We start from the raw sequence: 18072 nt of genomic DNA, 5'->3' as shown, positions 1-18072 counted from the left end.
GAACTTTTATTCAACTTTTATCCATCCATCCATTATCTGTAACCGCTTATCCAATTTAGGGTCGCGGGGGGTCCAGAGCCTACCTGGAATCATCGGGCGCAAGGCGGGAATACACCCTGGAGGGGACGCCAGTCCTTCACAGGGCAACACAGACACAAACACATTCACTCACACACTCACACGTACAGTCACCAATCCACCTACCTACGTGTGTTTTTGGACTGTGGGAGGTAACCCACGCAGAAAAAGAGAGAACACACCACACTCCTCACAGTCACCCAGAGGAAACCCACGCAGACACAGAGAGAACACACCACACTCCTCACAGACAGTCACCCGGAGCGGGACTCGAACCCACAACCTCCAGGGCCCTGGAGCTGTGTGACTGCGACACTAACCTGCTGCACCACTGTAGTCACATCATATTTTCTTTTACTTATACTTATAAGCGTTTGGGAACTGAAGATACTAATTGTTGCAGTTTTGTAAGTGGAATTTTGCTACGTACCAGACTTGAGCTGCTCAACAGTCTGTCGTCTCGGAGGTCTGATTCTCCTCTTCATGATGTGGAACACATTTTCAAAAGGAGATAGATTTTGCTGAAATAAATGGAGTTCCTGGAAATGACGTCGTCTTGACGACAGCGTATGTCTCTCCACAGTACCAGCATCAGCCTCTGCATTAAAGTTACCATCACAGACTGTGTCTGCATATCACCCCCTGCCATGGGCTCTGATGAACCCCTCATACCATCACAGGCGCCGGTTTGGCATTTTTTGTTGGTAACAGTCTGGATGGTCTTTTTTTATCTGTGGCAGGTAGAAACCGGCATCCATTTTTCCTAATAAAATAAATAAAAAGCTAGAACTTGGACTCGTCTGACCACAGATTACGTTTTCACTGTCTTTTGGTTCATCCCTGATGATTCGGGCCCAGAGAACTGCTGGTGTTTCTGCACAAATATTATATACAACTTCCCCTTGGCATAATACAGTTTCAGACTGCTGCATGTCCTGATGGAGCAGTACACTGTGTTAAATGACAATGATTTGGCAAAGTACCCCTAAGCCCATGTGACTGTGTCCTTCAGGGTACCGAGGCTGGTTCTCAAACAAGACCTTGTGGTCTGGATGGTAATGCACATTTAACTACGGCTGCTCTTGTTCTTCACACAGAGGTTCCCCTGACTCCCTGGATCTTTTCATATTATGAGCTGCAGATGGCGAAAGACCTCACTCCTTTAATCTGAGCGACAATTCTCTCACAATATTTGGCACAAAGTGGTGAACCATGACCCAGTGACCCATCCTTGAATGCAGTGACGAAACCTTTGGTGAATGCTCCTTTTATACTCCGTCTTGATGACCTCAGCTCTTACCAGTTAAACTGCTATCTGAGGAACATTCCAGAACAGTGGCACTTGTAGAAACTTTTCAGGTTTATTTTTCACTTGTCCCAAACTTTTTAAATATGTTTCAAGCATCAAATCCTATTATTTATATATATACGTTTTTATATAAAATTCAGAGAATGTTTCCTCACCATTTGCTAGCTCTCCCGTCCAATGGAAAAGGGTCCAATGTTTACATGTAGCCCAGCCCTAGCTCTGTAAATGGGACACGAATTAAGCGTCTCTGTCTGAACTGGCTCAGAAGCTTTCTCACTGTGTCAATGGCCTCTGGAGGCGTTTGGACAGTGGAAAGACCTCTGAATGCTAAAAAGCATGAAACAGATGAGGATGTTGCTCTATCCCTGCTCCACAGGTCGGTAATATTGACTTATTTTTGCTGTTTCTGACTCCAAATCCAGGAGAGCGCTAACTGCACTAATGAAAGTAAACGCAGACTGAAAGTGCCACGAATCAAAACAACTCGAGTTACACATGAGTTTCTGTAGTAACTCAAACAGTGAATAAGGACTTACAAATTAAACGTAACTACAGTTGGATTCTTACTCAAACATACCACTCTAACTTAGGGTGTTTTGTTTTGAAAACAGTTGTTCTCCAGAATTTTCTGCAATGCCTTGAAAAAAAAAATTGGGGCGATTTAACAAATTATAGATTTATTTACACATTTATAGAAAGTGTCCCAACTATTTTGTAAACGGGTTTGTTCTCCACTGATTCTTCTTTACTCAGTGAAACTGCCCTTATACTGACACCTAGTGGCCTGGGTGTGACGTCACCATATGAGGGAACCCGCTCTATGGAGCAGAAACTTGAACAATCAAGATTCAACACATTTTATGTGAGTTGCACTTTATTTTTATAAAGTAAAAATGTAGAGATTACACTTAATAAAGTTTAGAAACATAACTCTTTAAAACGATAGCTTCTTTAAGTAGATATTCCGAAAATAAATAATCAAATGAAACAACTGTATTTTCTTTTGTTTTCATGAAGATAAAACCTTGTTGCTCTGATTTTTCTGTGGGATGAGACAAACATGTTTAGCCGTGTGGTCGTCGATTTAAATGTTTCACTGCTTATTCATCCTAGGGTCTGGCCTTGGAGACCGAGTGACGCAGGAGTGGCTTAAACACCGTCCCACCCTTCTTCCAGCAGGTGTTTTTATGAGAGGGACCTAGCCACAGCCGCTCTTACTCTAACGCCCCGACGCAGAAGAAGGACCAAGAGCAGGAAAGATGAAAGGAGCTCTGCTGATCCTCCTGCTGATCTCTCTCCTCACTAACTCCTCATTAACTCGCCCAGTGGACAGGTCTCTGATGGTGAGCTGAGATTCTCTTTTATTCAGTTTTTATCAAATGTAGACGTTATACACCGTAGACTGTGCTGTTTTGAATCTCCAGAAGAGCAACATCACAACACACACCACGTAACTTTCACTGGAACTTATCGGAACCAGTTTATCACTGTGAGAACTTAGGGTTAGGGTTCATTTTGAACTCATTTTGAAACCTGATCATTTCCTTAGAACAGATGGCATGTGTTTTTTTTTTTTACACTTCTATTAAATAAATTAAAATAAACGTTAAAAATGGTTTTGTTCTCAGTGATGAATGTGATATTACACTGAATGTGTTCTACATCATTCAACGCAGCCTCATTTACATATAACAACTTAACATAAACCTTAGGAGCTGGAAGTCTGTTATTTAATTATTAATGCTTTCAAATCACAGTCGCAATATCGTTCAGAAATATCACAATCACGATGTGTTCCTCAAATCGTTCAGCCCCAAGCCTCGGGGGCTACAGACGCCATTCAAACCTCTGGTTTCCTCAGACGGGGATTAAGTTTAGTTCTGGCTCCATTCAGAGCCAGGCTCAGTCTCTGTCGTTTATCGATGAATGGACCAATAAACACGGTCTAAATTCATTTATTCACCCATAACCCGTTCATCTCGTTCAGGGTCGTGTCGAGGCCAGAATCACTGGTGAACCCTGGACAGCGCAGGTCTAAAATTCATCAAACCTTTCCTTATTCTGTGAAGTTGCAGGGTTCTTTGTCTCTGATCACGGTGATTGGTCAATAGCACCATGAGAAGCATGTCTCTGAACCCATGCGCTGCCAGTGTGTGAGTGTTGTAACTGTAGCTCGCCCTGGAGTCGATGTTAAACGAATGTGATGCAGAAGAAAACACCACTGAGATGACCATCGCATGACGTACTCTCTTTCTGAAATGTTTCAGACGCCTCCGCCAGGAACCCAGTCACGGCCCACGGAGAGAGGACACTCACACCAGCACCAGGTGAGGGGGGGCGGGGGGAGGGGGTCTTTTTAAAGGGGGGGAGTCATGGAGAGCCATTTTCTTGCTAAACTAATGGTTCATAATTGTAGTGAATGGAACCAGACGTCTGGAGTTATTCCTAAATGTGTTTCTTATAAATGTCTAAATATAATTCAAATAGTTGTAAATCCTACGTCTTAAATAAACTGGCACTAAACAACTGTTAAATAATGTGGATTATTCAAACAAAATGAAATGAGAAACAGCTTCCTAAAGCCGTACGAAAACAAGCTGGGAACACGTCACACACAAACTGCTCTTGGAACGAAACCCACGTCTTCACTGATGAGGGCCAGTCACAGTTACATGGAGTTGACCTCGTGCTCTTGTGTCATGTCCTGTCCGGTGCGGTCAGGTCCATCCCGTCCCGTCTTGTTTAAGCCAGTTGTATTGTTCTGTAATGACACTGTGTTCATCGTTCTGTTCATCGTTCAATGACACGCACTTTGCCCACATGACAATAAAGAGCCTTGGCTCCACTTAAGCTTCCATTTACACTGATGCTCTGTGTCCTCCGCAGTATGTGAGCTCCTTCTCTGTGAGTCCTCGCCTGAGGAGGGCTGTCCCCTTCGTCCCCAAGACTCCCGTCCGCATCTGCACCGGCTGCTTCTCCGTCATAGGGGACCCCACCATGCCGCAGCAGTAACAGCTCCGAACTCAAGCTCTTTTTTAAAAAGGAGCAGTCAATCATTCCTCCAGTGGTTATTCAGCTTTCGTACTGACACCTAGTGTTAGAGGTGCGGTATTGAAGCACGTTGTTTAATTTAAATGTATCATTTTATAATTTGTTGGTCGTGAAAATGACTGATTGTTCCTTTAAACTGTGGGAAATATGTTGACTTTATTTTATACATTTTTTTAAAAAGTTTAATGGAGTATTTTCTGTAAATGCACAGCTTTGTCTCTGACAAATAAACACTTTTCTTTTTTGTTCTCGAAAGTGTCCTGCAATGTTTTCTGACGCACCTTAATGTGTTTCAGCTCTGTAATTTGTGGATTTCCTAAACTGTGGGATAATGACACGGATAAAGGAATGACGTCCAAGTGGCTGCTGCTCAGCTGTGATTAAATGTGCAGTGTGTTATTACGGAGCTCAGGGGCCAAAGAGGGAGACCAGAGTCAATGACCCGACCCCCCCCCCACACACCCCTCCCTCACAGCCCACCTGTCTGTCACTCCCCAGTCTCTCCTCTTTCTCTCCCTGCTGCAAGGAATGAGACAAACCACCACAATTGTCTGCTGCGTCCAGAGATATAATTTGAGGCTTTTGTGAAAAGAATGGAGGGTCTTGTTTTCTTTTGTAGAAAAAGAAAAACACACACATACACAACATCCCGTATCTCCACAGTGGAACACCGGTGTATGCTTTGGGCCTAAGGTCTAACTTCCAGCATGAGTTTTGCTTTTTTTTAAATCCCCAAACTATCAAACTCTTAAATTGTGAAATAGCAGTGGAATCTATACAAGCGGTAGAGCAGCAAACGAAAACCAAACATGTTCTGGAAAGCTCTCTGAGGTGGTGGTGAGAGTCTGGAGTCATGCTTCCTCCCGCTTCATGAAGGAAAGGCTTCATTTTTTCTCCTTCTCTTCAGAACCTGCGGAGAATAATGAAAAGGAATTGGAGTCATTGAGCTGAGGGGACGTCTTCCGTAACTTCATTTTAAAGTTTATAGACACCTCTAAAATAAGGGGATTCAACTACTTTAAGGTGCACAACTGTGGTCATGAAACAAGCAGCTGCACATGAGCCAAAGGCCACCGCGATCAATGCCAAGCGTCAGCGAGAGGGGTATAAAGCTCCCAGTACTGGGCTGTGGAGCAGTGAAACTGTGTTCTTCAATTCCGTGGAGTGCTGTTTCTGATCTAGAACTAACCATCCAACATACACCTCAGCTAGATCATGAAAGTATACAAACATTCCCCTCATGCGTGTGCTCAGTAATGTATGGATCTGGAGCCCACAAACCCACACACTGTGAAACAAGAACACCCAGACGAAGTCAACAGCAGTTCTGATTTCGTGCTGCTTCCGTCGTCAACAGCAGATATTTTAGGATTGCCCCGCCCCTGGTCTGAGTCTGTCCAATCACAGCGCTGGACCCGTGTTTACGTGAGAGCGCAAAGACGAGGTTAAACTCAGCCAAACATACAACGAGCGCCGAGAGATAAGAGCACTGGGTAAAAACGGAGAAGTAAGAGAACCTAGAGAAAACGGCTAAAAACCAGAGCTTCTGCTCCTCGCTCCTCACTGCTGGGCGCTTGGGGTCGGGGTGAACAGCGAGCGGCTCGTTATCATTTAAAGCAGGCGTTCTGAACAGGGCTGTTCAGACAAGGGGGAGAACGCTGCTGTGCTGTTTGATCCTTGTGGTGTTTTAACCAAAGCAGGTCTCAGATGTTCCACTAAAACCATGGATCTGTGTTCCCTTGTGGAAACGCTGTAGATGCGATGTCATGGTGTAATACCTTCAGGTTGTGACATGCTCTGTTCAGGACGAGTGAAAGAAGCTGTGGGTCCCTCTGGATCTGCAGGATCTCCAGGACACCTGTAGGGGGCGAGAAAACACAAGACTAGCACACGTTCAGAGGCAGATCTCAGATACATTCACCAAATAGTGACTCATATGTCCAAATATTAGTAGACCGTTTTTCTGATTGGAGAATTCCACTACTTTAAATTGCACCCACTGTGGGCTGGGAATGGGATGTCTATTGTAGGCTAAAAAGTTATAAAGCCCCTCAGCACAGGGCTGTGCAGCAGTGGGACTGTGTTCTCTGGAGGGATGGAGCTTCATATAAAACCTCTGGAGTGAGCGAGAGTGGTCCCTCATTAGTACTTGGCCTTAGTGGCTGCATTCAATCAAATCTTCATAGAAATGGCTCAGTGTCTAGCGCTAAAGGAACACTATCTGAGTGTTATTCACTTTTACAGCACTGTCCTGAGATCAAGAGGGTAGAGAGAGGAGGTGAGGAGGGATTCCTACCCTCCTCAAAAAGTTACATAGTGTGGTTTCTACAGTGCTGAGCCTGGAGTAGCAATGACAGAGGGTGGAGCATGTACTATATCACAGTAAGGGAAGAGAAAGAGGGACGTGGGATCACTCGAGGACTCACATTGAAGTGTGGTATCTGCTCTCCTCTCCGTCCAGGATTCCGTGATACGTTCCGATCTCCAGCTCCAGCTTCCTCTTGTTGTTGAGGAGGGTCTCATAGTCGCGTTTCTGCTGATCGATGTCCTCTCGCACGTCAGACAGTTCGGCCTCCAGCTTTCCGATCACAGAGCCCAGGTTCTGCAGCTCTATGTCGTGCCAGTGCTTAGCATCGTTCAGAGAGTTCTCCAGGCCTCGTTTCTGCCGGGATATGGACAGGAAAGTGCACATGAATCAGACTGGTTTCCTAATAAAGCACTAAATAAAATGCAATGTTTTTGCTCGTGGTTCCCCCTTACATTTATAGAGTCTAATTCACTTTTACAGCACTGTCCTGAAAACAGGGGGGTGTGGGGGTTCCCTTCCCCACTTCCAAAGCTACATAATGCAGTTTCTACAGTGTTGAGGCCAGGGTAGCAACAACAGAGTCTCTGTTTTCCCTCTTACGCCTCAGTAAAGCTGTGATTTTGAAGCTGTAATTTAAAGCTACAAATAAAACCTGATGTTGTTTTAGATGTTAAGTTTCACATCGCTAGGTACGAGTGTCCAAATCTGATCCGTATTGTCAGACACATGCAAACACTTGAATTTTATAGTTACGTATAGCTGCATAGCTGGCTAGCATGCAGCTCTGGAAAAACACAAAGTCTGATCTGAGTGTTTGAACTGGGTCACGTTCAGAAATCTGATCTACAAGGTGGGCTATTGATATGGATACATCTTAATAAAATGGGAATGGTTGGTGATATTAACTTCCTGTTTGTGGCACATTAGTATATTTTCAAGATGGGTGGTGACCATGGTGGCCATTTTGAAGTCGGCCATTTTGGATCCAACTTTTGTTTTTTCAATGGGAAGAGGTTCATGTGACACATCGAACTTACTGGGAATTTCACAAGAAAAACAATGGTGTGCTGCACATCTTGATGGTATGGTGTGGTATATGGGGTACAAAGATAGTGGGGCCATTCTTCATCATTGGAAACCTCAAGGCCACTGGATTGGCGAAATTGCTACATGATGATGTGTTTCCCTCTTTATGCACTGAAGCTGGCACGTTCCCTGAGTTTTTCCAGCAAGACGGTGCAACACCACATTATGGGTGTCAGGTCTGAGCATTCCTAGATGAACAGTTTCCTGGAAAGTGGATTGGTCGTCGTGGGCCAGTTGAATTGCCCCCAAGGTCTCCCGGTCTGACCCCTTTAGACTTTTATCTTTGGGGTCATCTGAAGGCAATTGTCTATGCCGTGAAGATACGAGACGTGCAGCACCTGAAACAACGGATACTGGAAGACTGTGCTAGCATTTCTCCTGCGGTGTTGCTATCAGTGTGTGAAGAGTGGGAGAAGAGGGTTGCATTGACAATCAACACAATGGGCAGCACCTTGAGCACATTTTATAAGTGGTCAGAAACTTGTAAATAACTCATGAAAGAATAAAGTTACGTTAAAACCAAACCATTGTTTTTCTTGTGAAATTTCCAATAAGTCTAATGACCCTCACATGACCCTCTTCCCACTGAAAAAACAAAAGTTGGATCCAAAATGGCCGACTTCAAAATGGCCGCCATGGTCCCCACCCATTTTGAAAAGTCCCCCCCCCTCCCATATACTAATGTGCCACAATCAGGAAGTTAATATCACCAACCATTCCCATTTTATTAAGGTGTATCCATATAAATGGCCCACCCTGTAGATTGGATGTGAAACAAATGTGGTCTAACTAGAGATTTCATGTGGATGTTTGCCATTCGGTCTGCAGTATATATGTCCTGCTCACATTGGACCTATCAAGAAACAGGACTAAAACTGGCTGACCACTGAAGCTAAAATTCAGTCTGATCCTTTAATTTAGTCGGTGATGATCAGTGTCTGTGTGGCTTTAGACATTAATCCTTTAATGTCATTTAAGTGAAAGTTATTCATCACTGACTCAAATGAGCCATGCTCTGAACATAAAGCTAACATTGAACATGAACCAAAAACAACCTCTTCCTGCAGCCCCCAGAAAGATTACTCTGCCAGGGTGGATATTTCTAGAATAAATAACAATAATAATACATTCTTTTTTCCTGAAACACTGCCATTAGGTCAAGGGGGGGATTGTTAGCTGGTGAAGTGTTGAGCTGCTAGTGAGCAACTAGGGTTGAAATAGAATAATAATACACTGCTATTCAAAGATGCATTGATACAGAAAGAAAAATTGTTAAAATGTTTGTGTAAATCCTACATATTTCTGACCAAATATAAAGCATCTGTGATATCGATCAGATCGTTCAACTGCAGTCAGAACTGCACTAACGTTGCTGCTAAAACATGAACAGGTGTTTCTCACCAGTGCCCTCATAGACTCCGTCTCAGCCTGCAGACTCTGGATCTTTGCGCTTGCGTCGTTAACCTCCGACTTCAGACTCTCCAGCTCTTCCTCCTCTCGACTCAGCTTACTGTTCACACAGTCGGTCTGCTGCTCTCACACACAACACACACAGTTATCCACTCAGTACAGGGTACAGTGTCAGCCTCTTCACACAGCTGTCTACAGCTTACACTAGGGCTGTACCACATCGTATCATTCACAGTAATATTGATATAACTGTGATATTACTTATATTCTGACTTGTCTATGTAATGATGTCATGTAGTTAAGTGTAATATGGCATTTATTCATTACATGAGTCATTTAGACTCAGTGAGGTACGGTGGAAAGTGTCTGAGTCGGAGGAATTGGCTCCAGAAGTCTTGTGGAGGAGGTTTGTTCCAAAATATGAGGCACAATAAACCGTGGTGTTATTTAAGAAACGAAAGAAGCCTGTAACAATAAAACAGGGAAACACAACTAATCTGTTTCACCACCTTGAGCAGAAACACCCAGCTGAGGACGAGGAACATCAACGCCACAATGAGCTCTAGACAAACTCCACAGACTCGGCGCAGAGAGTATTCTGTGTTTGTTTTGTTATTTACTGTGAAGTTTTAAGGTTACATTATGTATAATTGTTTACGTTTGCTGTTTATATGCACACACTCAGTTATATTAATGTAACATTTACTTTGTTTCAGCAGTGAAATTAATAAAAGTACTTTTCAGTGTTTGTTCAAATCGGCAAGAATATTGTTATCGTTAAAATCGCTGAAATATTGTTATCGTCAAAATCACTGAAATATTGTTACCGTCAAAATCGGCTGAAATATCGTTATCATCAAAATCGCTGAAATATTGTTATCGTCAAAATCACTGAAATATTGTTATCGTCAAAGTCGGCTGAAATATCGTTATCGTCAAAATCGCTGAAATATTGTTATCGTCAAAATCAACTGAAATATTGTTATCGTCAAAATTGGCTGAAATATCGTTATTGTCAAAATCGCTGAAATATCGTTATCATCAAAATAGCCAAGAATATCATTATCGTCAAAATCAGCTGAAATATCGTTATCGTCAAAAACGCTGAAATATCGTTATCGTCCAAATCGCCAAAAATATTATTATCATCAATATCGGCTGAAATATCGTTATCGTCAAAATCGGCTGAAATATCATTATCGTCCAAATCGCCAAGAATATCGTTATCGTCAAAATCGGCTGAAATATCGTTATCGTCAAAATCGGCAAGAATATTTTTATCGTCAAAATCGCTGAAATATTGTTATCGTCAAAATCACTGAAATATTGTTATCGTCAAAATCGGCTGAAATATCGTTATTGTCAAAATCGCTGAAATATTGTTATCGTCAAAATCACTGAAATATTGTTATCGTCAAAGTCGGCTGAAATATCGTTATCATCAAAATCGCTGATATATTGTTATCGTCAAAATTGGCTGAAATATCGTTATCGTCAAAATCGCTGAAATATCGTTATCGTCAAAATCGGCTGAAACATCGTTATCGTCAGAATCGCTGAAATATCGTTATTGTCAAAATCGCTGAAATATCGTTATCATCAAAATAGCCAAGAATTTCATTATCGTTAAAATCAGCTGAAATATCGTTATCGTCAAAAACGCTGAAATATCGTTATCGTCCAAATCGCCAAAAATATTATTATCATCAATATCGGCTGAAATATCGTTATCGTCAAAATCGGCTGAAATATCATTATCGTCAAAATCGGCTGAAATATCGTTATCGTCAAACTCGGCTGAAATATCGTTATCGTCAAAATCAGCTGAAATATTGTTATCGTCAAACTCGGCTGAAATATCGTTATCGTCAAAATCAGCTGAAATATCGTTATCATCAAAATTGGCTGAAATATTGTTATCGTCAAAATCGGCTGAAATATCGTTATCGTCAAAATCAGCTGAAATATCGTTATCGTCAAAAACGCTGAAATATCGTTATCGTCAAAATCGCCAAAAATATCATTATCATCAAAATCGGCTGAAATATCGTTATATTATTTTAGGGCCATATCACCCACCCCTAGTACACACTCACTGACCCCTCTACAAACCCATTAGCAGTTTATCCCCGGTTTGATCTTCCCTACTGTAATATAATCCTCTGATCATTGTATTTATTTACAGTACCTTGCACTCCAGGTAAGCGTCAGTTTCTGCCCTGTTTTTCTCGATGATCTTCTCCCAGTGGGAGCGGATGTAGGCCAGGATCTGCTCCAGACTCGTCTCTATAGGAGCATCGGGCTCATCAACCTCACGACCTGCCATCTGATCGTACAGCACTCTCACATCCTGCAGGGACACAGTTTGTGTTCATTACAGTATTTTAGTCCAGCTTCTAAACCAAAGTCTTTTCAATCGGGGAAGCATCTGGGAAATCAAGCATCAATGTCAACATTCATTCAGTCATTTTCCTTAACCACACACAGGGTCACAGTAGTTATGGAGCCTACACTAAATTATTTGACACAAAACAAAGACACACCATTGACAGAGTGCCCGACCATCACAGGGCACCACAGGGCTTCAATGTAAACAACTGCAGTACTTTTATATTAAATTACTATATAGTTTTTACTATGGAAAATTACATGATTTCCTTATTTACTTATTACTATTATATGCTGCATGGGGCAGCCATGTTTAAAGCAGGATTGGTACTGAATCACTGACACTGTCAGTAAAGTGGCTGTTTCGTAGTTTGAAAGAAAAACCATTGGAGAAAATGACTGATTGATCCTTTAACAGTTAACAGTATGTTGCTGTGAAAAGTAACAATCCCAGAATCCCCTGCAGTTTCTTCTCAAATAAAATACCTCCTCATGATTTCTGGCAAGGTCCATCAGCTCTGTCTTCATGGCCTCAATCTGGTTCTCCAGCTCCATCTTGGTGAGGTTAGCGTCCTCGATGACTTTGTACAGTGAGCTGATCTCCTCCTCCACAGCTTTACGGAAAGGCTGCTCGTTCTCAAACCTGCACGGAGCATCAGGGACGGTGTAGTCTGGGGTATCTTTAGGAATCATTTCTGCTTTAGCATTTACATTTACAGATGTTTTTAAGATGTTTTTAACCTATAAATGTAACATTATAAGAACAAAGGCCTGTACATTTCAGAGATTTCATGTCCTGTTAAATAATAACTAACCGGTGTTGATGTGCAGGAGGTATTTTGTGAAACCTGTACGAACGTCTAACTAAATCAAGTCCTAAATCTCATTCATTTAAACCCTGCTGCCTTCATTTAGAATCTTTAAACCACAGCACTACACATTGTACTGGAAACCACAGCACCGTCTGCTGGACGTAACTTTACAATTGCACTTTACGTACATAACACTTTTTTTCTCAAACGCATGCCTCTTCATGATGGACAGGTGTGTGTGTGTGTGTGTGCGTGTGTGTGTATGGGTGTGTGCAGAAGCACCACCAGGGTTTTAGGCACCATAAAAAGTTAACATGTAGGTGCCCTACCGCCCAAAAGCCTAGTGCCCCTGGGGGTCTGTATGTGTGCCTCAGATTGTTACTCTGCGCTACTCTGCAGTGAAATGTAGCAAAGTCCTTGTATGTACAGAGAGACTGCCAAATAAAACCTCATCCTGAATCTGAAATATTATAACTTCACTCTCAAAACCCTTTCAATATCTACTGTTTATCTTTTCTTTTTAGTTTATTGGTGCTGTCATACTCATCCAGATTTAAATCATAAGAGTCTCCTGCCTCTGTAATGTGCTATTTGTGCTAATGTGTGGAACAGTCGAGCCCTGTGCTTTGGAAAAGAAAGGAGTTACCTATCTATTGTTATATATTCAAATACAGCATGCTCTTTACCGGCCTCATTTTCTCCAACGCTCTCATACCTGTCTTTGAGGTCTTCGGCACTCGCCTGGATGTTCTCCGTCTGCAGCATCAGTCGGGCATTGTCCAGGATGGCTTCGGTCACCTGGTGGACAGTCAGATTAGAGCCGTGTTAGACTTCCTGCCCACGTTAAGTTACTCATGAAATGAAACAGATTAAAAGCTGCACATTCTACTCTTTGGGGATTTGGCGACCTCTGTGGTGAATATGTGTAATTGCACATCCATGTGCTGAAACAGATTTTGTAACATGGGTGGTGCTGAGAGGATGAAGCTGTTGTCTGTTTATGTATCTGATGATTATGATACTACACTCTACTGTCATTACGTCTTCTTCAGTATAAACTTGACTTAGTGTTGGAAACCTTTCAAAGCTTCATGGACTCTGTCAATCAAGTGTCAATCAATCAAGAGAGCAGCTTTAACTTGAAATCAGAAGAAATTGTCATAAATGAGGTGCTTGAGATGATCATATGAGCAGAAATATATGTTACTGCAGTGTGTAAGTGTCTGTAACACTGTGATATTTGAGGCTTCTCTGGTTCCTGATTGGTGGGTGAAGTGGGGTCAGACTTGTTCTCAGGCTACATTTAGTGCTCTATATTTAAGTGTGGTTCAAAATTTCCAGTCTGAGTAAAGCAGACGACCAGACAATTCAGCAACTTCCTCATTCCTCATCCCCCCACAGTGTTTACTCTACAAGCTAAAAGCATTGGGGCTCCTCAAGAGTGCACTTTAATATTTATTACTGGGCCAGGAAAATTATTTTGATGGTAGCACATCCCTCATTTGCATGGTGTACTTTCCACACGAACAGAAACCACATCAGTGCTTCGGTTCCTGCTGAGGATCATAGAAACAGCAGATAAGGCCCACGGGTCTCTGGAGGTCTCTTTTTTGGGCCACTTCTGGATCGGGTCCAGTTTGCCCTCCAACTACTACATTAATTCATTCATCCATCCATTCATTCGTTCATTTTCTGTGTCTGATTTATCCAGTTCATTGTTGAGAACAAAGCAGAAACACACCCTGGCAGTCCATCACTCATTCACACAGTCACTCACACATATCTGTGGACAATTTCACACACCCTCTCTCTCTCTCTCTCTCTCTCTCTCTCTCTCTCTCTCTCTCTCTCTCTCTCTCTCTGTCTCTCTGTCTCTCTCTCTCTCTCTCTCTCTCTCTCTCTCTCTCTGTCTCTCTGTCTCTCTCTCTCTCTCTCTCTCTGTCTCTCTGTCTCTCTGTCTCTCTCTCTCTCTCTGTCTCTCTCTGTCTCTCTCTCTCTTCTCTCTCTCTCTCTCTCTCTCTCTCTGTCTCTCTCTGTCTCTCTCTCACTCTCTCTCTCTCTTTTCTCTCTCTTCTCTCTCTCTCTCTCTCTGTCTCTCTCTCTCTCTCTCTTTTCTCTCTCTTCTCTCTCTCTCTCTCTCGTCTCTCTCTCACTCTCTTCACTCTCTCCTCTCTCTCTCTCTCTCTCTTCTCTCTCTCTCTCTCGTCTCTCTCTCACTCTCTTCACTCTCTCCTCTTTCTCTCTTCTCTCTCTCTCACTCTCTTCTCTTCTCTCTCTCTCTGTTCTCTCACTCTCTCTCTCTCTCTCACTCTTCTCTCTCTCTCTCTCTCTCTCTCTCTCTCTCACACACACACACACACACACACACACACACACACACACACACACACATCTGTGAGCACGTTCACATACTGACCCAGTCTCTCATACACTTACACCTGTGGACACTTATAAGCGGCCAGTTCGTCTAGCAGCATGTGTTTTTAGACTGTCGTAGGAACCTGCAGCGGGAAGAAACCCACGCAGACACAGGGAAAACAAACCAAATTCCTTACAGACAGTGACCGGAGGTGGTGTTTGAACCTGGAGATATGTGACACTTCCAAATCCTCTTCCAACTATTATAGCGTAAAGGAAATGGGCTTTTCCTGAGAGCGTTTGACCTTTTACAACACTGTAGGTCCTCACTGAAAACCTCTTATCTCCTGAACTGTAAAATTACCCCGTAGTTTTTGAACATTTCTATCGGTTCATTACAACACAATGTAAACAGCAGATGGAGCTTCCAAACTCTGCCAAGGAATGAAACACAAATACTTCAGAGAATGAATGGACAGTGATCATAGTTAGATGGAAATTCTTGTGAATAGATTACAGATTTAATAGGTGTGTAATTAAGTGTTAAAGCGTTTTTGTGTAACGTATAATAGTCATCGAAATCACCATCTTTAAATCGTCTAAACCAGGACTCACACACACTTTTGGAGACACACAAAACACTTTAAAACTTATTTATAAACCTAATAAATGCGGATATTTCCAAAATCAGTTCAGTAGCCTCTATGTAAGGTCCAGTTTGACCAAATCCAATATCACACTCTTAATAGTAGACCATCTTTATGCCCCGCCCTGTCCCACCTCTTTGTAGACATCCTCCCACTCCTGCCTCAGACCCCCCCAGGTCTCTGCGCTGGAGGCCTTGCGGTCCAGACAGTTTCGGATCTGCTCCTCCAGCTGCTGGTTGAGCTGCTCCAGGGCCCGGACTTTGTCGCGGTACTCCAGCAGGCAGCCGTTGAGGCTGTCGAAGCCCAGCTGCTGGTGCTGGGTCCTGTCGGTGGGCTGGGGCAACACCGGGGCGGCGGTGGTGGTGCTGCGAAGGCCCTGCAGGAAAACGCTGCTGATGCCCAGCGCTCTGCGGGACACTCGTGCCCCTAGGTTTGTGGGAGTCGGGGTCACTGTAGGGGGAGCGGCACCCACAAAGACTCCCTTAGGTGCTGTGGTGCCCCCAACGCTCACACGGCCCACGCCGCCCCCCACAGGCCTGGCCCAGGAAGGACGATCGGCGTCTCGGCAGAGGCATGCCTGTCCTGCTGTTGGTTATTTGACAGGGTCGCTACTCGCCCATAGACATCGCCGCTAAAAGCAGCACAGCTTCCCTCTGACTTCTTCCTCAGCGAAACGGCCCCAGCTCCCACCACACGCCTCTTTATGGTGGGACGGCCTTCTGGAAAGCAGCCCCTTTGTCCTAGGCCTGTTGTTCGCCCGCCATTGTGGCCCCTGCTCTTTGTTCAGTGAGGCTGGATGCTTTTCGGCTGCCTCAGCACTGTGGGCTTCTCAGGAAAGGTCCATAGAGCCCATAAACCCATCCAGGACACGACCTTGCGTGCTTCACAGGGGACAATGAATACTGGAGAAAAATCTGTGAAAATCATCACATTGTGACACCAGGTGGGAGTGAGAGGGACAGCATTGTGTTACACATCACACACACACATCTCCAAAACACAGGATTAACACTCAAACTCATGATTTGTGTTATACGCCCTGTGTCTGATTAAAACATCATTACGCTAGCACGTTATTAGACTGTGTTGTTCATAGAAATGGTTAGTTATTTTAGATATATTTTTCCCCTTAATATTTGTACTATACTTAATTTGTACTATTCATATCTATATTGTTATCTATTTTATTTAATGTGTTTTTGTATTTCATATTTTATTATCATTTTTATTTCTATTTTAAATGTTCTTTATATAATATTTTGCATTCATTCATTCATTCATTATCTGTGGGAAAACACTCTTGAGGGGGCGCTAGTCCTTCCCAGGGCAAACACACACATACACACACACCAGTGAGGGGAAGCTCAATTTCGGCCTACATCATAAAATGTGTCGGTTTATTTATACGTTCTACCCTCCGTTCTTTTTCAAGAAAATGATCTGTGACCCTGTCGTACCAATAAGACGTCTTTTCCAGGGACTTGACTAGTGTTCTCTCAATGGCCAGCAGAGCTAGGCTGCTTAAACGGCCTTGGCCCATGTGAAGTGTGTCCGCCTGTGAGTGCTTTGTGACGGTGGAGGGGCTCAGCAGCACCCGCTGGACAGAAACTGCGATAGAAGTCAGAAAGAGTGATAGAAGTCAGTCTCCAAACACAAGCAGCTACAAAAAACCCACCAGAAATAGAAGCTCGATTTGTCGCTAGTCGTTTTTAACAAAGAAAATGCCGCTAAGAGGATTAAGAAAGTCTCCGGTTCAACTCAGAACAGAATGAAAATTCAGTCTTAGAGCAATCGCCCGTGGAGGAAACCGGAACACCCGGAGGAAACCCATGCAGAAACAGAGAGAACACACCACACTCCTCACAGACAGTCACCCGGAGGAAACCCACGCAGACACAGAGAGAACACACCACACTCCTCACAGACAGTCACCCGGAGGAAACCCATGCAGAAACAGAGAGAACACACCACACTCCTCACAGACAGTCACCCGGAGGAAACCCATGCAGAAACAGAGAGAACACACCACACTCCTCACAGACAGTCACCCGGAGGAAACCCACGCAGACACAGAGAGAACACACCACACTCCTCACAGACAGTCACCCGGAGGAAACCCACGCAGACACAGAGAGAACACACCACACTCCTCACAGACAGTCACCCGGAGGAAACCCACGCAGACACAGAGAGAACACACCACACTCCTCACAGACAGTTACCCGGAGCGGGACTAAAATTCACAACCTCCAAGTCTCTGGAGCTGTGTGACTGCGACACTACCTGCTGCGCCACCGTGCCGCCCTATGCCGATGCCCATGTTCCCCTCAGGGCTGATGAGCATTAATACTGGGGTTATTGGTTGTGTTTGCAGGTTATGATGTTGATGTTGTTGTTGTTTCATTGTTGTTGCTTGTGTATGTGTGGCAGTTGACCTGGGCAGAGCAGTATCCACCATCAGGGAGACTTGTGTGACAGCGGATAAGGCTCTGCCAGTCATTATCATAAATCAAACCCAAAACACTGCCTGCGCCCTTGCTTCCTTTTTACAGTTGTGCTGATCTGAGGGCATTAAGAAAGGTTGCTAGTCTGTAATATGGCAGTGTCTCAGTAACCACCACCCAA

The 18072-nt window shown here is 43.6% G+C and overlaps 1 protein-coding gene across 1 annotated transcript; it reads right to left on the bottom strand.

Annotated features, from left to right (window-relative positions):
- Positions 1-5174: 5174 nt before the first annotated feature.
- On the bottom strand, positions 5175-16022 carry bfsp2 (beaded filament structural protein 2, phakinin). Its single transcript, XM_066680183.1, is given in 9 exon segments — positions 5175-5348; positions 6217-6296; positions 6865-7100; positions 9234-9362; positions 11431-11592; positions 12117-12273; positions 13158-13240; positions 15581-15974; positions 15976-16022. Coding segments are annotated over 9 exon segments (1314 nt in total). The 3' UTR covers positions 5175-5322.
- Between the last annotated feature and the right edge of the window lie 2050 nt (positions 16023-18072).

Source organism: Hoplias malabaricus, chromosome 9 (assembly GCF_029633855.1).
Source record: "Hoplias malabaricus isolate fHopMal1 chromosome 9, fHopMal1.hap1, whole genome shotgun sequence".
NCBI classification, from domain to species: domain Eukaryota; kingdom Metazoa; phylum Chordata; class Actinopteri; order Characiformes; family Erythrinidae; genus Hoplias; species Hoplias malabaricus.
This window is presented reverse-complemented; position numbering and strand designations above follow the sequence as displayed.